This window comes from Hemitrygon akajei, chromosome 2, assembly GCF_048418815.1.
Source record: "Hemitrygon akajei chromosome 2, sHemAka1.3, whole genome shotgun sequence".
NCBI lineage: Eukaryota > Metazoa > Chordata > Chondrichthyes > Myliobatiformes > Dasyatidae > Hemitrygon > Hemitrygon akajei.
This window is the reverse complement of record NC_133125.1, coordinates 13,803,264-13,823,945: the sequence shown is the minus strand read 5'-3', so window position 1 is coordinate 13,823,945 and position 20,682 is coordinate 13,803,264. Positions and strand designations below refer to the sequence as shown.

At 44.4% G+C, this 20,682-nt stretch overlaps 1 protein-coding gene across 1 annotated transcript in view; it reads left to right on the top strand.

Moving 5' to 3' along the window:
- Nucleotides 1-20,682, top strand: part of msh3 (mutS homolog 3 (E. coli)) — a 237,635-nt gene that overhangs the window by 205,384 nt on the left and 11,569 nt on the right. Inside the window, exon 23 of the mRNA XM_073067310.1 lies at nucleotides 10,494-10,668. Coding sequence (XP_072923411.1) covers nucleotides 10,494-10,668 — 175 coding nt within the window. The remainder of the gene's footprint in view (nucleotides 1-10,493; nucleotides 10,669-20,682) is intronic.

Below are 20,682 nucleotides of genomic sequence, written 5' to 3'. Positions count from 1 at the left end.
TTTGAACCTTCTGAAGGCTCAAGAGACTGGAACCATGAATAATCAAAACACCTTTATACAGCTTCTTGAATGCAGTACAACATCCAAAACTCTTCGCTTGTAATGAAGAGATCCCCACAGGAAGGTAGATGTCTGAAGATGGGATCTTTGTTTTTTAAATATTTTTTGGGGAGGATTTTGCCCAACTAGATCTGCACTTTGGATTTTTAAAGTTAGATATGTGTAAGGGTTTGGATCTTCCTGAACCCCCACCCAGTACCCAACATTGTCATCACTTAGCTTTTCAGAAGCAATTATGAGCAAATAAAGGGAAGAAGCGGATCTGATATTGCACAGAGGAATTTCTGATAGAGTAAATCTCAATGCACTGACCATTGCTCATGTTTCTGTTTAAACAGTCGATGTTTCAGGCTGAGAAGACAGAATAACAAGGTGGGGGGAGGGGAAGGAGTTGATAGGTGAAGCCAGGTGGCTGGGGGAGGGTCGATACGGCATCTCCTCGTGAGTGATGAGAGGAGGTAATGAGGAGAGGGCCTGTCCTGGTTGGTGAGGGTCCTTAATGATGGATGCATCTTTCAAGAGAGCATCCTGAATGCAGGTGGGTTGGGGGAGTTAGGGTGGAATATAACATTGCAGTTCGGGCAAATACCTAAAAAGAACATAACTGCATTGCTTTAACTTAAAGTGGGTAAGACACAACAGCCCTCCGAAGAAAGAGCAAAGAAATCTCTTTCATTGTGTTGTCTTGCCTGGTGCGGTGTTTTAAATCTGCAGTTCAGATAATACCTAATCCCCATGCACCCAGTGAGGAAAGCAGACCATGGCGGAGAGCACCTTTTTGACTACGGGATGCCCAGTTTAAGGACGATGGTAGCTGTCCAGTGGGAACTAAGAATCTCTCCCACTGTCAGAAGCAGCCCATGGCTCGACATCAATTGAGTGCAGTTGATTATCTTCCCCTTCGGTTGTCCATCGAAATCCGATAACGACGTCCACTCCTTTAACGGTGAGATCTTTGATGACTTTACAGTTGATTATAACTAGTAGCTCACAAACACAAGAAAATCTACAGATGCTGGAAGTCCAATGCAATACACACAAAATGCTGGAGGAACACAGCAGGTCGGGCAGCGTCTTGTGGAATAAAAGTGAACAGTCAACATTTCAGCCCGAAGTGTCGACTGTTTGCTCTTTTCCGTAGATGCCACCTGGCCTGCTGAGCTTCTTTCGCATTTTGTGTGTGTAACCTGTAACTGCTGCTTTCTGTGTTGGGCCATCACCATGAGGTGAAGCAGGAATGTCCACTCCTGAACAGTGTCAATGCTCCGTGGTAAGTTAATACACAAGCCGGGCAGTGTGATATGGAGGGCAAGCTACTGCCCGTGGCTGGTGAATCCAAAGGAATGGCAGAGACCAAAGCGCTTGGCACCAGCAGCATCACAGGAGTTGCCAGTCAGTGATGACTGCCTTAGGGACCTCTGCTCTGGATTTTTCCTCAAGGTTTACTCCCAAACCCTTCCCCATGAGTGGTATAGCCCAGAGGCAGAGGAGGTTTGGGATCAGTGTTTTCCTCTCCTGGATGAGCTGCCAGCCAGGGCCGACGAACCCCATCTCTCCGGTGATTGCCAGTGCTAGTGGTTGGGGGTCTGGAGCCGGGAGTCAGTGGGCTGGGTTGGAAGGGACCTTCAGACCATCTGTTAGAGAGCCAGTGGGCTTGACGAGCTTGTCTTCCACCCTCTTTCCGCTGCGATGGCCCTTGAGCGTGCAAATGGCAACCATTGCAGTGGAGTGCGGGTGGGGATGAGCTCCGTGCTGGGGCTAGGTGGGCGCTACTGGTATGAGTGGGTAAAAAGAGTGAGTTTGTGTCCACGGGCCGTTCAGAAATCTGATGGTGGAGGGGAAGCAGCCGTTCCTAAAACATTGTGTGTGTCTTCAGGCTCCTGTACCTCCTCCCTGATGGTAGCGATTGAGAAGAGGGCACGTCCTGGGTGATGGGCGTCCTTAATGACGGATGCCGACTTTCTTCCCATTTGTGAAATATGATAATGCTTTCTCCTCATTTTAAAATCAAAATGTCAGACATTTGATGCCTAAGGAATTGCTCCAAATATATTGTGACAAGTATAAAAGCACAACCAGTGTGAACAGAGTTATTTCAGGAGCGTAGTTCGGCACGGAGCTTGGCCACAACATCCTGTGTACGTTTCAGGGATCGGGCAGATGACTGGAGGAGCTGGCTGTAGCCACAGCTAGTCTGTTATTATTTACTTAGTTGTGGGATGTCCTCTTTCCAAATTGGCTTTGAGAAGTTGGTGGTTACAGGACTTAAACCAAATGTTACAGCCTATAAGATTGTGAGAGGCATAGACAGTGTGGACAGTTAGTATAATTTTCCCCAGGGTTGAAATGTCTAATACAATAGGGCATGCATTTAAGGTGAGAGGGAGAAAGTTCAAAGGAGATGTGCAGGGCAAATTAAGTAATTGAATTAGTTCAGCACAACATTGCGGGCCGAAGGGCCTGTACTGTACTCTGCTCCGTGTTCTGCGTTCAAGTTTATGATCATCTGATTGAACATGTATACAACCAAATGAAACAACATTCCTCCGAATGGCGGTGCACCCACAAAACGTATCGTGTACAGCACGTAAAACAAAATATTACCACAAATAAGTTAATAAAATACAATTCAAAGTGTGTTTAGTGCACAGTACACAGCTCACTGTCCTAGTGACGAGATCTCAGTGGTGGCAGGGTATTCATTAGTCTCACAGCCTGGTAGAAGAGTTGTTACTCAGTCTGGCAGTCCTCGTCCTGATGCTCTGCACCTCCTTCCCGATGGTCGTGGGTCAGAGAGATTGTGGGACGGGCAGTCGGGATCCTCAACAATGCTTCAGGCCCTTCATATTGAATGCACCCGGTAACTGTCACAAATGGGATGGTGGGAGATTCCAGTGATCCTCTTGGCAGTTACTGTCCTCTGCAGGGTCTTGCAGCTTCCGTACCACACGCTGATGCAGCCAGACAGGACACTCTCGAAGGTGCTTCTGTAGAAAGTTGTTAGAGTGGGCGTGGAGAGCCTTGCATGCCTCGATCTCCTCAGAAAGGTTAGACGCTGCTGTGCCTTCATGACCAATGAGGAGGCATTGTGGGTCCAGGTTTGGTTGTCCGTGGTGAACACACCAAGGAACTTCGTGCTCTTGGCTCGCTGCGCTGCAGAGCCGTTGATCTGCAATGGAGGGTGGTCCGGTGCATGAGAAACAGGGCAAAACTTAATCTGTTGTAGTAGTGCAAGGAAAAACATGATCAGAATACAGAGTAAAGTGTTACAGTTACAGAGAGCGTGCACGGTAGGGAGACAATAATGTATAAGGTCACCACCAGGTAGGTTGTGAGGCCAAGACGTCACCTCATCATACTAGGTGATGGTTTTATAGTCTCATAATGGTTAGAGCTTACCCTTTTGTTGTTTCACTCTCTCCTTTATTTCCAGAATCGTAGCAGCAATTCCCTATGCTGATTCCAACTCAATTTTATTCCCAATCCAGCAGCATGGAACGTTAGGGAAAGCAGGAGCTGGCCAGTGCAGGGGAGTGGGAATGGGGAGTACTCTTCCAAGGGTGGGTTCCAGCACTCCGGAGAGAGTGGCCCTTGAGCCCAGAGATTTAAATAGTAAAGTAGGCCAGAAATCGCTACAGCTGTTAGTAATAAATGTTTGCCTACAGTTTCGTACATAATCCAATAATAGACAGAAGAAATAGATTAGTAAAACCTCCTTCAGCAGATAATATGGTTTGAATTAGTCAAGTTCGACATGGCTCCATTTAATCTTGGAATGCAACAACCTACAGTTTAACAGGAATTATTTTTGACTCAGAAGGCTGATTTAAGCTAAACTGCAAAATGTCAGAACATCCAAAGAAAAGTTAACCTTAGAGAATTAATTAGAGAAAATTATTACTATTATATACTTTTTAAACGTTTCTCCAAACTGAGCATTACTTGCAAGTGTGGAAATAGTCCAGCCTCTGTCTTGGCTGTGAAGCAATGCTACTTGGTCTCTGAGCACACTGGAAATGTGAAGGTCATATAATTCTTGTTTGGGATCCAAAGGCCTCTCTTTCCCCTTACACTCAGATTCAAGAGCTGGACCCTCTCTCTCAAAAACACACACACACACACACACACACTCACTCACTCACTCACTCACACACACACACACACACACACACACACACACACACACACACACACACACACACACACACACACACACACACACACACACACACACTCACTCACTCACACACTATACACACACACACTATACACACACACACTCACTCACTCACGCACGCACGCACACACACACACACACACACACTATACACACACACACACTCACTCACACACACACACATACTTACGCACACACACACTCACTCACTCACTCACACACTATACACACACACACACACTCACTCACTCACACACACACACACTCACGCACGCACGCACACACACACTCACTCACTCACTCACACACACACTATACACACACACACACACACACTATACACACTCACTCACACACACACACTATACACTCACTCACACACACACACTATACACACACACACACTCACTCACTCACTCACACACACACTATACACACACACACACACTCACTCACTCACTCACTCACACACACACACTCACTCACTCACTCGCTCACACACACACACACACACACTCACTCACTCACTCACTCACACACCTACACCTCTTTATACATGTAATATGAGAACAGGAAGTAACAGCACTAGTGTGCACTGACGGTCAGTACGATCACCCTTGTATGGCTGTAAGACCTAATGAGAAGTGGAAAGAGACCATCAGAAGAGAATTTCAGAATTGAGTAGTTGCTGGATGGGAACCAAATGAGTTAAGAGTTCAAACTGCAGAGTAATTTTACAACTTACGAGTAGTAAATTGTACTCATAGGTTCATACATGTCACCGTATCCAACCCTGGGATTCATTTTCTTGCAGGCATTCACAGTCGATACAAGAAACACAATAGAATCAATGAAAGACCGCCCCCAACAGGACAAACAAGCAACAAATTTGAAAAAGACAACTAACTGTACAAATACAAAAAGGATATTAGTAATAATAAGTAAATACAGGCAGTCCCCAAGTTATGAACGAGTTCCGTCTTTAAGTCAGATTTGTAAGTCGGAACAGGTACATCCGGTATTATTTAGCGTCAGTTAGTCAAACGTTTGTCTTAGTATATAGTATATATTTTACCTTTCTATGCATATAAAACACTTAAGAAACGTATGCATTTCAATAATTAAACCACTGCATTGCTTAGTAATAATTGTAGCCTTCACTGGGGCAGAGCCTTTCACATGCTCCATTATTCTCACTTTATCCTTTACCTGTATCCTTTAAAGTTGTTCCAATCGTTGACCGACTGGAGCCTAAAGCTTTTCCAATGACCGATGGCATTTCACCTCTTTCCAATCGCTTTATTATTTCCACTTTATTTTCAATCGCTATTGTTTTCCATCAGTGGAACAGAAAACTGTAGATTCTATGTTCTGTCACTGAGCAGCAGTGAACTGTCTGATTGGCCTATCAGAGTTCTCTTTAGGAACTAGTTGACTTGATCAGCATTTCTGATCTGGCTATTGTTCACGATCACACTTAATAAAAAAAATCAGCAGCTGCGGGCGGCGGGTCTCGTGCTGCTCCGAGTCCTAAACTCCACCCGCAGTGAGAAAGGTTAAATGGGACAAGTGGGGGCGGTGCTGACTGGAAAGTTGGGGGGGTGGTGTCAGGGTGAATCTTGCTAAGAAATATTTAAGCCAAATACAAAGTTACACACTCAACACTGTGTTAACGGCAACGACTTAAAATGGCGGACGGCGTTCTTCTCCCTCCGTTCGTAAGTATGAGTTGTCCGTAACTCGAGGATTGCCTGTAGGCAATAAATATTGTGAACATGAGGTGAAGCATCCTTGAAAGTAAGTCCTTAGTTTGTGGGAACAGTTCAGTGATGGGGTGAGTGAAGTTATCCCCTCTGGTTTAAGAGCCTGATGGTTGATGGGTAATAACTGTTCCTGAACCTAGTGGTGTGAGTCCTGAGGCTCCTGTACCTCCTTCCTGATGGCAGCAGCAAAAGAGAGCATTGCCTGGATGGTTGGGGGTCCCTGATGATGGATGCTGCTTTCCTGCGACAGCACTTCATGTAGATATGCTCAGTGGTGGGGAGGGCTGTACCCATGATGGACTGGGATGTATCCACTTCTTTTTGTCGAGGCTTTTCTGTTTAAAGGCCTTGGTGCCTCCATCCCAGGCTGTGATGCAGCCACAGCATTTCACCTCAACAGGACATTTGTACCCTGTTCCCAGTTCCCCTGCTGATGCTTCTAATATCCAAATGTCTCTTAATCTTAGCTTGAAAATCAATCAGTGACTGTACTCAATAAGGCTCTGCAGCGAAGGATTCCAGAGATTCACACACTTGCAATACAGAAATATTCCTTATTTCAGTCCTAAATTGTCTATCCCTCATTCTGAGATTGTGAGCAGTAATTCTAGTCACCTTCACCAAGGGAAACATTTTCTCCTTAACTACTTTACCAAGCTGATGAGATATTTTGTATATTTCAATGAGGTAAACTGTTGTACTCTTGTTACAGACTTGCACACTGTCTGTACAGATCAATCCACAACAACAATGCATTGAGGTAGAACAAGGGAAAACAATAATATATTTCAGAATAAAGTGTAACAGCCACAGGAAAAAGTGCAATGAAACAGTACTTCAGGGAAAAGGTATTCTGTATTGGTGGAGAAAAGTGGAGGGAGTAGAAATTCTGATCACCACCTTTCAAATCCTCTTGCCTGTGGACTGATGTTCTTCCAGTCAGGAGGAGGAGAGGTGTGGATGCATACTTAAATGGCTCCAGTCTGCTGGGGTTAGGCGCAAAAATAGGAAGGTAAAACTAAATGGCAACATCAGGCCTGAGAAGGAAGGGGGAAGGTGCTGGAATGAAAAGGTGGGGGGAGTGGGGGAAGACGCTTGCTTGAAGTCTACAGGTGAAGCCAGGTGGGTGGGAAAGGCCAAGGGTTGGAGAAGGAGGAATCTGATTGGAGAGAAGACGGGACCCACGGGGAATTAATAAGCAGATGAGAATGGGTGAAAGGTCAGAGTGCTATCTCTGACCTTTCTCTTCTTCTCACCTGCCTATTACTTCTCCCTTCCTTCTCAGTCCTGAAGAAGGGTCTCTCGGCCTAAAACATCGATTGTTTACCCTTTTCCAAAGATGCTGCCTGACCTGCTGAGTTCCTCCAGCACTTTGAGTGAATTACTCTTCATCTTGTTCTCACTATTTATTGTTTTTTTTTAATTATTTCTTATTTTTCTTTGTGTAGTTCATTGTCTTTTGTACATTGGTTGTTTGTCCATCCTGTTGGGTGTGATCTTTCATTGACATTATTATGTTTCTTGTTTTACTGTGAATGCCCACAAGAAAATGAATCTTGGAGCTGCATTTGGTGACGTATATGTAGTTTGGTAATAAATTTCCTTTGAACTTTGAACAATGCTTAGTTAGTTATGAATAAATATCTGGTGCAAAGTATATAAAACTACATGTAAAATGGATATTTCAGAGTAACCTCAAAAGTGATGAAAAAATAAATTTAATATTGTTCTGACAATTGCATCTGTATTTACTGTGCTATTGTATTTACTTGGGAGACAGATACACAGTCTATAGAAATGAGGCAAAGCAGCAGTGAGATGATGGTTCCTATATAGATTACAGAGGAAGAGGTGTTTGCTGTCTTGAGGCAAAGTATGGTGGATAACTCCCCAGGGCTTGTCAAGGTGTTATCTCAGACCCTGTGCAAGGCAAGTGCAGTAATTGCGATGGCCCCATCAGGGATATTTAATTTATCATTAATGACAGATATCGCAGGATTAGAGGATAGCTAATGTTGTTCGCTGTTTAAGAAAGAATAAGCCAAGAAATTACAGGACAGTGTAATATAAGTATTTGGATAAATTGGGATTGGTTAAGAATAGTCAACATAGCTTTGAGCATGGTAGGTCATGTCTAAACTATCTTATAGAGTTTTTTGAGGAAGTTACCAGGAAAGTTGATGAAGGCAAGGCATTAACTTTGGGCAAGGTCCTGCATGGGAGCTTGGTCAATTAGGTTCAGTCACGTGGCATTTAAGATGAGGCAGTAAGTTAGATTAGACATTGGCTTCATGGGAGAAGCCAGAGAGTGGTAGTTAGATGGTTGGCTCTTTGACTAGAGGCCTGTGACTAGTGTGTACTACAGAGATCAGTGCTGGGCCTATGGTTGTTTGTCATCTATAGCAATGATCTGGATGAGTGTAGTAAACTGGATCAGCAAATTTACAGATGACACCAAGATTGGGGGTGTCGTGTACAGCGAGGAAGACTATCAGAGCTTGCAGTGGGATCTGGACCAGCTGGCGAAATGGGCTGAAACATGGCAGATGGAACCTAATGCAGATATGTGTGAGGTTTTGCACTTTGGGAGGATAAACCAGGGTAGGTCTTACATGATGACAGGTAGGTCACTGAGGAGTGTAGTAGAACAGAGGGATCTAGGAATACAAGTCCATAATTCGTTGAAAGTGGCATCACAAGTAGATAGGGTCATTGGAAAAAAAACTTTTGGCACATAGCCTTCAAAAATCAAAGGCTTGAGCACAGGAGTTGAGATGTTATGTTGAAATTGTATAGGATGCTGGTGAGGGCTAATTTTGAATATTGTGTGCAGTTTTGGTCACCTACCTGCAGGAAAGTTATCAATGAGATTGAAGGAGTGGAGAGAAAGTTTACAAGGATGTTGTCAGGACTTGAGGACCTGAGTTATAGGGAAAGGTTGAATAGGTTAGGACTTTATTCCTTAAGAGAATGAGGGGAGATTTAATAAGAGGTGTACAAAGTTATGTGGGGTATAGATAGGGTAAATATAAGCAGTCCATTTCCACTGAGGTTAGAACTAGAGGTCCTGGGTTAATGGTCTAGAGATAGAGGTCATGGGTTTAAGAGTCAAAGGTGGCATGTTTAGGAGGAACGTGAGGGGAAATGTTTAACTCAGAGTTGTAAGTGTGTGGAACAAGCTGCCAGTGGAAATGATGGGTGTGAGTTCCATTTTAGCATATAAGAGAAATTTGGATAGGTACATGGATGGGAAGGGGTATTGAGTGCTATGGTCCAGGTGCAGGTTGATGGGACTAGGCAGAATAATAATAGTTTGGCACAGACTAGATGGGCTGAAAGACCTGTTTCTGTGCTGTAGTGTTCTATGACTCTATTAGATGATAGAACTGCTTGTCTCTCCACAGCTGCTGCCCAACCCAGTGAGTGTTCATTGCATTTCTGTTTTTTTTTGCAGATTTCCAGTTTTATTTTAAACCTTAAGATGTGAAACCTAATTGATCAGGAAGAACTTAAGTTATTTAAAAGGATTAAATGTTTGGAATTAGCTGTAGAAAGGGAAAGGTAAAAAATGTTAGAAACAAAATACTGCGATCAAAAGGTTAAAGTAAAAGAGCAAAGAAAGGTCATTGGACTGAATAGTTCATTATTGTGTTCATATATGAAAGGAATGTGAATCAGAATCAGGTTTAATATCACCGGCATATGTCATGAAATTTGTCTATGTGGCAGCAGTAAATGCAATACATAATGAAAACATGAAATACATTAAGTGCGTGTGCATATATATATTAGTGTAAAAATAGAAATAAAAAAAAGTAGTGAGATAGTGTCCATGGGTTCGATGTCCATTCAGAAATTGGATGGCAGAGGGGAAGAAGCTGTTCCTGAATTGTTGAGTGTGTGTCTTCAGGCTTCTGTACCCCTCCAGATGGTAGGAATGAGAATGATGCATAACCTGAATTTCTTTGATTTTAGATTGTGATCTCTTTCAATGTTCCTGTGACATGAACAGTGTAGACAAAAACATTGGATGCACCACGCTGTGTATGTACCATCCTATCAGTCTGAAAAGGTCAATTAATGACACCTTGCATGTACGGTTAGCTTTGGATGTTTCTAATATTACAGTTCCCTTTGTAGCAGTTGCATAATTAAGATACATGGAATTGCAAAATGTTATTGGTTAACTAAAATATAGTATAAAAATAAATGTGAAGAAACAAATCCTGTGGAAAAAAATTTGATAAGATGGATCACTAAGATGTTGGAGTCTGGCTGGGTTCACTTTGCATATAAGCAAACGTGAGTAGTGTTTGGTCAAAAACCTTCTGATAAGGAATGGTGGTAGAGGAAATGGTTTTATTTCTTTTTATTGTACACATATACATGGAGTTTTTTTTCCTCTGACTGTAAGTTCACTCCAGTGTCAGCCATCTGCTTGAGTTGTTGGCCAAGGGGAGGATTAATTGACACGTGCCCTTTTAATCCTTTAGGATGTGTGGAGGAACTGCCAGCGGAATCGATCACATTCCTTTATCAGCTGACTGAGGGGGCTGCCGCTCGCAGCTACGGCCTGAATGTTGCCAGACTAGCCAACGTTCCTGAGGAAGTATTAAAGAAAGCCACTCGAAAATCCAAAGAGCTGGAAAGCTTGATGAATACAAAGAGGTACGGTGACCTTGACATTGTAGAAAGATAATGGTAGCGCACAGTACTCCATAAGGTGTCTTTGCAAATTATTTTAACCCTTAATACTGACCCGAAGAGCGGGCAAGTTTGATGAATACGGAGAAGTGCGATGACCTTGACATTGGGCGGCATGGTAGCGTAGTGGTTAGCACAACACTTTACAGTACCAGCAACCCAGGCATGATTCCAGCTGCTGCCTGTAAGGAATTTGTACATTCTCCCTTTGACCATGTGGGTTTCCTCCGAGTGCTCCAGTTCTCCCCCACAGTCCAAAGGCAGGCGGGTTAGTAGATTGATTGGTCATTGTATGTTGTCCCATGATTAGGCTAGGTTTAAATCAGGGGTCGCTGGACAGTGGGGTTCAAAGAGTCAGAAGGGCCGATTTACAATTAAATGTATAAATAAATCACAATTGTGGGAAGATAAAGGTAGCTCACAGAACTCCACAAAGTGTCTTTGCAACTTATTTTAATCCTTAAACTTTTAAAAGTCTTGCACTAATTTGGGGTTTTGACCCTGTCCCTACAGTCCATTTTCACTACACGTTTAACAAACAAAACTGTTTGTTTAATTTTGAAATTGATGGTGTTTTATGAGTTGCTTCAGTGATTCTCACACTATTTTCAAATTCAAGTTTATTGTTATTCAGCTATATACGTGTATATCATCAGATGAAACAGCGTTCCTCCGGACCAAGGTGCACAACACAGTACTTACAACTCACACACACAACACGTACAGCAATATTATCACTAATAAATTAACAATGTTTTTTCAGTTTTACATAATTTCATTTGTAATCTCAACGTTTGAGTTTATCTATCACGTGTACATCCAACCATGCGGTGAAACGTGTGGTGTTCATTAACAATCTGCTATTCAGTCAGCACCACGCAGCAATACAGCCGTACTTCTCTTCGACTGGTTTGCACATTTCACTTTCAATGGGACAGATGGCTGAAAGTGAAAACCAACATAAAATTATAAACATACGTGATTCTGCAGATACTGGAAATCCAGAACAACACACACAAAATGCTGGAGGAACTCAACATCTAAGGAGAGGAATAAATAGTTGGCCTTTCAGGCCATGGCCCTTCATCAGGACAGGAAAGGAGGGATGTGGGGTGGGGGGGGGGGGGGGGGGTGGTGAAGAGGGATGGAGTACGATTGAACTGGATTGAATTGACTTTATTACTTACATCCTTCATATACATGAGGAGTAAAAATCTTTACGTTATGTCTCCATTCAAATTTGCAATTAGAGTGATTTATAATAAATATTATGTACAATATTATGTCAATATAACAGAAATACAGTTGCGTTGGCATGAATTAATCTGTCTGATGGCCTGGTGGAAGAAGCTGTCCTGGAGCCTGTTGGTCCTGGCTTTTTTGCTGTGGTGCCTTTTCCCGGATGGTAGCAGGTGGAATAGATTGTGGTTGAGGTGACTTAGGTTCCCAGTGATCCTTTGGGCCCTTTTTACACACCTGTCTTTGTAAATGTCCTGAATAGTGGGAAATTCACATCCACAAACAAGGTGATCAAATTATATAATTTCACAGCAAGGGGCCAATTGGCCCATTTCTGACTTCCACCAGCATACTTAAAGAGAAATGCATGTAATATTTTGTTTCTACATAATATTATCTTGTCCTATGTACTTAAAGATATGTTTTACCATAAAACATAGGAACAGAATTAGGCTGTTAGCCCATCCACCGTGACTGATTTATCAACCCTCTCAACCCCATTTGCTGATCTTCTCCCCATAAACTTTGATGCCCTGATTAATCAAGAACCTATCAACCTCCACTTTAAATATACTCAATGAATTGGCCTCCATATTTGTCTGTGGCAATGAATTCCACAGATTCCACTTTCCTCTGGTCAAAGAAATTCCTCCTCATCTCTGTTCTAATGTTTACAACTGTGTATCTATTTCCATTTGTGTTTTAATTTGGATTCATCAAGCATTATTGTCTCTTTTATATAAAATATCTTGTAGTTTAAGAGCAACACACACTAAATGCTGGAGGAACTCAGCAGGCCAGCCAGCATCTATGGAAAAGACTAAACAGTTGACATTTTGGGCCAAGACCCATCATCAGGACTGGAGAGAAAAGATGAGAAGTCAGAGCAAGAAGGTGAGGGGAGGAAGAAATATGAGGTGGCAGGTGAGAGGTGAAACTGGGAGAGGGGGAGGGGGTGAAGTAAAGAGCTGAGAAGTTGATTGGTGAAAGAGACAAAGGGCTTGAGAAAGGGGGATCTGATAGAGGGTAGGAGGCCATGGAAGAAAAAGAAAGGGGAAGGGGCACCAGAGGGAGGTGAAGGGCAGGTAAGGAGATGAGATGGGGGGAATGGAAATGGGGGAATAGTGAAGGGTGGGGTGGTGGGAATTACCGGAAGTTTGAGAAATCAATGTTCGTACCATCAGGTTGGAAGCTACCCAGACGGAGTATAAAGTGTGTTGCTCCTCTGACCTGAGTGTGGCCTCATCACAGCTTTAGAGGAGGCAATGGACTGACAGCTGAGAATGTAGGCCACCTTCCTTCGCACTAGTCGATGTAGGCAAGGCCGACTCTGAATGTCCATTTCTGTGATAACACTTCAGAGTCAACCATGGTGCTCAGGGGTCTAAGTCATACACACCTCTGCTCTGGGAAGATTATTCCTACCATCAGTGTTGTATAGCTCGACCTGGTCCCTATTAATATAGAGCACAGGACACAGCACAGCAACAAGCCCTTTGGTCCACAGTGTTGGTCCTGACTAATGAAATTGGTCATCTATTACCCAACTGAACTAATCACCTCTGCCTACACAATGTCTATAATTCTTACCTAACCTTGCAGAATGAAAAGAGCGGAATGTGGGAAGATCGTGTCACTGACTTTGAGTTGGATGTGGCATTGTGTTGGAATTGACTTTGCTTCCCTTAAGCAATATTTTGATGCCTCCTGGAGTTCTGGCAGCACGACAGCGTGGCAGTCTGGAAGAAGTTTTGCACGTTCCCCTTGTGACTGAGTGGGCTTCTTCCCGTTGCTCTGGTTTCCTCCCACAGCCCAAAGACATGCGGGTTAGGGTGACTGAGTTGTGGACGTGCAGTGTTTGCACCGCAAGTGTGCGGGCACATCGGGCTGTCCTCAGCGCAAACCTCAGACTGCGCTGGTCATTGACGCCAATGACACACGTCACTGCATGTTCAACGTACGTCTGACAAATGAAGCTCATCATCTGCCTGCCTCTATTTCCTGCAAGGTCATGTGCCAGGCTGGTGTGTAGGAAATAGAAAGATATAAGAGATATAAGTGCAGGATTAGAGCTCCATGAATTCTGAAACAGCACCAAGTTGTTAATGCTGTGTGCTGTGACATTTTTAGCCTCGCGACAACAGCAGCCCACTCTGTGGGTTCCATGAAACTTCAGCTTTAGCATGGTAGATTACCAATTTGTTCATGGAATGAACAATGTACAGCCTCCTTACCTGGAAGGGGAACAGTTTAAACTCTGTCATCTAATTCCTTAGCATAGTGAAACGCTTTGATAGTTTACATTTTTCTTCCCCCTCTCTCCCCCTCCCCCTCCCCCCTTCTCTTCCCCCTCTCCCACCCTGCCCCCGTTTAAATAGTAGCTGAGATTTCAGTGTTCTTCGGTAATCAAATAACAGTACTGTAAACAGTAATCAAAATGTAATACTTAAATTATATTTCCTGCTTCTGCTTTTCTGTCGGATTGAAGCATGAAAGTGTTTCCATCAGAGGAACTGCCCTATCGTTCACACGCTTTCACCCACCTCAACTCTGAACTGATTTCACAACCTGGAAAGAGGCAGGGAAAGGGGAATCATGGTTGGGTAAAGGGGAAGGGAGAAGGGAGGGAGCAGGAAGCACCAGAGAGACATTCTGTAATGATCAATAAACCAACTGTTTGGAATCAAATGACCTTGCCTGGTGCCTCAGGGCTGGTTGTGTCTGCACCCTTGTCACCCTCACCACTGGCACCACTTCGCTGCCACCTCTCCCACACCCCTCCAGCTGCGATCCACTCTTGCCATTCCCAACATCATTTTGCTCCTGGCAGATTTACAAACTCGCTCTCCCCGCTCCACATTGACAAATACAGTACTGTGCAAAAGTCTTAGGCACCCTAGCTATAGACATGTGCCTAAGACTTTTGCACAGTACAGTGATGTCTATTAACTTTACCTTAAGCTTGAATAAATAATCTGCTATTAGTTTGTAATGGTCGTGGTGTTTGACAGGTGTAAGCATATTTCATTTATCTATATCACGAGATCCTGCAGATGCAGGAAATTGAAAGCAATGCACACAAAATGCTGGAGGATCTCGGCAGGTAAGGTAGCATCTATGGAAATGAATCAACAGTCAACGTTTCGGGCTGAGACCCTTCTTCAGGACTAGAAAGGAAGGGGGAAGTTGCCAGAATAAAACATTTGGGGGGAGGGTGATAGGTGAAACCAGGTGGGTGGGAATGGTAAAGGGCTGGAGGGGAAGGAATCTAATAGGAGACGAGAGGGAAGAAGGAGAGGCACCAGGGGAAAGAGAGGAGGAGATAGGCGAGGGGAAGATGTAAGAGGCCAGAGTGCGGAATAGAAGCAGAGGGAAGGGGAGGGGGAAAATTACTGGAAGGAGAAATTCATATCCATGGCATCAGTTTGAAAACCCCTAACCAAGATGGAATATGAGGTGTTCTTCTGCACACTGAGAATGGTCTCATTGCTGCAGAAGAGGGGTCTGTGGACTGACATGTCAGATTGGGAATGGGCATAGGAATTAAAATGGTTGGCCACAGGGAAATTCCACTTTTGGCAGATGGAGTGGAGGCGCTCAGCACAACGATCCCCCAGCTTATATCGGGTCTCACCAATGTAGAGGAGGCAGCATCGGGAACACCGATACAATAGACGACCGCAGCAGATTCGCAGGTGAAGTGTTGCTTCACCGGGAAGGACTGTTTGGGGCTCTGAGTGGAGTTGAGGGAGGAGGTGACTGTCTAATTATTGGTCATTAGAATTGGTGGCGCTAGAGAAGATGCAGTAATGGTTTATGTTATGCGGCAAGAATGCGTATCTTAGTAACAATCGAGTTTGAGGAGCTTTGCTGCTGGAGATTTCTTGGCCTCGTTTGGTATGGTGTGGTGTGGCGTGAGACTCCGTCGGTCAGGGTCATCTGTGGATGTTGCGTCCTAGCTGTCTAGATTCACAAGTCTGGGCTGCACAATGTGGAGAGCAAGGTATTGCCCATGTAGCAAGCTCCCCCTCCTCAACCATATGATTAACCCAAAGAAATGCCAGAGACCGATACAGTTTGGCACCAGCCTTGCAGGAGCTGCCAGTCAGCATTTAATTCAATGTAGGACTCCAGCTCCGGATTTTTCCCTCGGGGTTTACTCACGAAGCCTTCCCCTTGAGTGGGTATAGCCACAAGCTAGGTGAGGTTTGTGATCAGAGTTTTCCTTCTGCTGGATGAGCTGCTAGCCACAGCTGACAAGCCCCATTGCCTGAAGCAGCTGGTTTTAAGGTGCCAGTAACCCAGCTTTGCCCCTTCTCCTATCAGAAGAAACTTTGCTGCCGGGCTTGGTAGTTAAAGCCACAGGTGAAGGCCAGGGGCTGGACTTGGTTGTCAAAGTTCAACATACATTTATTACCAAAGAATGTATAAATTATACACCTTGGAATTTGCCTGCTTGTAGGCAGCCACAGAACAAGAAACCTGAATTTCTGTGTTCCTCGTCTCTGTTCTCAACACTTGGGCTTCCAGTCTATCTGTGTCAGTGTTTAAATTGTCCGAGTGCCAGATTGTACCATCTTCTAGGACCTGTATGCCGACACCCTGATACGCTTGGGCCACCAAGCCCAAAGTCGTTCTCGATCTCACCGAATCGGCTTGGCACTTAGCCAACCTCGCACCCGGGTTTGGTGGACAGGCATCGAAAGTTTTTTTCATCGTCTCCTCTGCAGGTTGCTCACTGCGTCTCCAGCAGTGATACAGACCCTGCCTGCAACGTATTGCACCTCACAATGCCCAGCACCACTCATTCCCCGAACCAGCCCCGCCTCTGCCTGCTTCAGAAAAGATGTTAACAGTAATGTTTTCAGTCGAATCTCTTGCCAATAAGCTGTCGCTTATCTTTGATAGCATCATCTTAAACCGGTGCACGGCATTGGAAGCATTTAATAGGTCATGGGAGCTTATCCCCTTTAACACCCCCAGGAATAACAACCTGAAGGAACCATTTGGATGATACAGTTGAGGTTTTTTGCAGAAATGGAGACCATAGAACAGCAAAAAAGTTCTTAATGGTAAACTTTCTTCCTCAAGTTCAAGTTTTCAATTACTCAATTACTTTTTTTATATTAACTATCTTTATATAAACTTCTACACAAAATTTTATATTGACTTCTTAATATAAAAGGATCCCAGTGATCCTTTGGGCCCTTTTTACACACCTGTCTTTGTAAATGTCCTGAATAGTGGGAAATTCACATCCACAAACAAGGTGATCAAATTATATAATTTCACAGCAAGGGGCCAATTGGCCCATTTCTGACTTCCACCAGCATACTTAAAGAGAAATGCATGTAATATTTTGTTTCTACATAATATTATCTTGTCCTATGTACTTAAAGATATGTTTTACCATAAAACATAGGAACAGAATTAGGCTGTTAGCCCATCCACCGTGACTGATTTATCAACCCTCTCAACCCCATTTGCTGATCTTCTCCCCATAAACTTTGATGCCCTGATTAATCAAGAACCTATCAACCTCCACTTTAAATATACTCAATGAATTGGCCTCCATATTTGTCTGTGGCAATGAATTCCACAGATTCCACTTTCCTCTGGTCAAAGAAATTCCTCCTCATCTCTGTTCTAATGTTTACAACTGTGTATCTATTTCCATTTGTGTTTTAATTTGGATTCATCAAGCATTATTGTCTCTTTTATATAAAATATCTTGTAGTTTAAGAGCAACACACACTAAATGCTGGAGGAACTCAGCAGGCCAGCCAGCATCTATGGAAAAGACTAAACAGTTGACATTTTGGGCCAAGACCCATCATCAGGACTGGAGAGAAAAGATGAGAAGTCAGAGCAAGAAGGTGAGGGGAGGAAGAAATATGAGGTGGCAGGTGAGAGGTGAAACTGGGAGAGGGGGAGGGGGTGAAGTAAAGAGCTGAGAAGTTGATTGGTGAAAGAGACAAAGGGCTTGAGAAAGGGGGATCTGATAGAGGGTAGGAGGCCATGGAAGAAAAAGAAAGGGGAAGGGGCACCAGAGGGAGGTGAAGGGCAGGTAAGGAGATGAGATGGGGGGAATGGAAATGGGGGAATAGTGAAGGGTGGGGTGGTGGGAATTACCGGAAGTTTGAGAAATCAATGTTCGTACCATCAGGTTGGAAGCTACCCAGACGGAGTATAAAGTGTGTTGCTCCTCTGACCTGAGTGTGGCCTCATCACAGCTTTAGAGGAGGCAATGGACTGACAGCTGAGAATGTAGGCCACCTTCCTTCGCACTAGTCGATGTAGGCAAGGCCGACTCTGAATGTCCATTTCTGTGATAACACTTCAGAGTCAACCATGGTGCTCAGGGGTCTAAGTCATACACACCTCTGCTCTGGGAAGATTATTCCTACCATCAGTGTTGTATAGCTCGACCTGGTCCCTATTAATATAGAGCACAGGACACAGCACAGCAACAAGCCCTTTGGTCCACAGTGTTGGTCCTGACTAATGAAATTGGTCATCTATTACCCAACTGAACTAATCACCTCTGCCTACACAATGTCTATAATTCTTACCTAACCTTGCAGAATGAAAAGAGCGGAATGTGGGAAGATCGTGTCACTGACTTTGAGTTGGATGTGGCATTGTGTTGGAATTGACTTTGCTTCCCTTAAGCAATATTTTGATGCCTCCTGGAGTTCTGGCAGCACGACAGCGTGGCAGTCTGGAAGAAGTTTTGCACGTTCCCCTTGTGACTGAGTGGGCTTCTTCCCGTTGCTCTGGTTTCCTCCCACAGCCCAAAGACATGCGGGTTAGGGTGACTGAGTTGTGGACGTGCAGTGTTTGCACCGCAAGTGTGCGGGCACATCGGGCTGTCCTCAGCGCAAACCTCAGACTGCGCTGGTCATTGACGCCAATGACACACGTCACTGCATGTTCAACGTACGTCTGACAAATGAAGCTCATCATCTGCCTGCCTCTATTTCCTGCAAGGTCATGTGCCAGGCTGGTGTGTAGGAAATAGAAAGATATAAGAGATATAAGTGCAGGATTAGAGCTCCATGAATTCTGAAACAGCACCAAGTTGTTAATGCTGTGTGCTGTGACATTTTTAGCCTCGCGACAACAGCAGCCCACTCTGTGGGTTCCATGAAACTTCAGCTTTAGCATGGTAGATTACCAATTTGTTCATGGAATGAACAATGTACAGCCTCCTTACCTGGAAGGGGAACAGTTTAAACTCTGTCATCTAATTCCTTAGCATAGTGAAACGCTTTGATAGTTTACATTTTTCTTCCCCCTCTCTCCCCCTCCCCCTCCCCCCTTCTCTTCCCCCTCTCCCACCCTGCCCCCGTTTAAATAGTAGCTGAGATTTCAGTGTTCTTCGGTAATCAAATAACAGTACTGTAAACAGTAATCAAAATGTAATACTTAAATTATATTTCCTGCTTCTGCTTTTCTGTCGGATTGAAGCATGAAAGTGTTTCCATCAGAGGAACTGCCCTATCGTTCACACGCTTTCACCCACCTCAACTCTGAACTGATTTCACAACCTGGAAAGAGGCAGGGAAAGGGGAATCATGGTTGGGTAAAGGGGAAGGGAGAAGGGAGGGAGCAGGAAGCACCAGAGAGACATTCTGTAATGATCAATAAACCAACTGTTTGGAATCAAATGACCTTGCCTGGTGCCTCAGGGCTGGTTGTGTCTGCACCCTTGTCACCCTCACCACTGGCACCACTTCGCTGCCACCTCTCCCACACCCCTCCAGCTGCGATCCACTCTTGCCATTCCCAACATCATTTTGCTCCTGGCAGATTTACAAACTCGCTCTCCCCGCTCCACATTGACAAATACAGTACTGTGCAAAAGTCTTAGGCACCCTAGCTATAGACATGTGCCTAAGACTTTTGCACAGTACAGTGATGTCTATTAACTTTACCTTAAGCTTGAATAAATAATCTGCTATTAGTTTGTAATGGTCGTGGTGTTTGACAGGTGTAAGCATATTTCATTTATCTATATCACGAGATCCTGCAGATGCAGGAAATTGAAAGCAATGCACACAAAATGCTGGAGGATCTCGGCAGGTAAGGTAGCATCTATGGAAATGAATCAACAGTCAACGTTTCGGGCTGAGACCCTTCTTCAGGACTAGAAAGGAAGGGGGAAGTTGCCAGAATAAAACATTTGGGGGGAGGGTGATAGGTGAAACCAGGTGGGTGGGAATGGTAAAGGGCTGGAGGGGAAGGAATCTAATAGGAGACGAGAGGGAAGAAGGAGAGGCACCAGGGGAAAGAGAGGAGGAGATAGGCGAGGGGAAGATGTAAGAGGCCAGAGTGCGGAATAGAAGCAGAGGGAAGGGGAGGGGGAAAATTACTGGAAGGAGAAATTCATATCCATGGCATCAGTTTGAAAACCCCTAACCAAGATGGAATATGAGGTGTTCTTCTGCACACTGAGAATGGTCTCATTGCTGCAGAAGAGGGGTCTGTGGACTGACATGTCAGATTGGGAATGGGCATAGGAATTAAAATGGTTGGCCACAGGGAAATTCCACTTTTGGCAGATGGAGTGGAGGCGCTCAGCACAACGATCCCCCAGCTTATATCGGGTCTCACCAATGTAGAGGAGGCAGCATCGGGAACACCGATACAATAGACGACCGCAGCAGATTCGCAGGTGAAGTGTTGCTTCACCGGGAAGGACTGTTTGGGGCTCTGAGTGGAGTTGAGGGAGGAGGT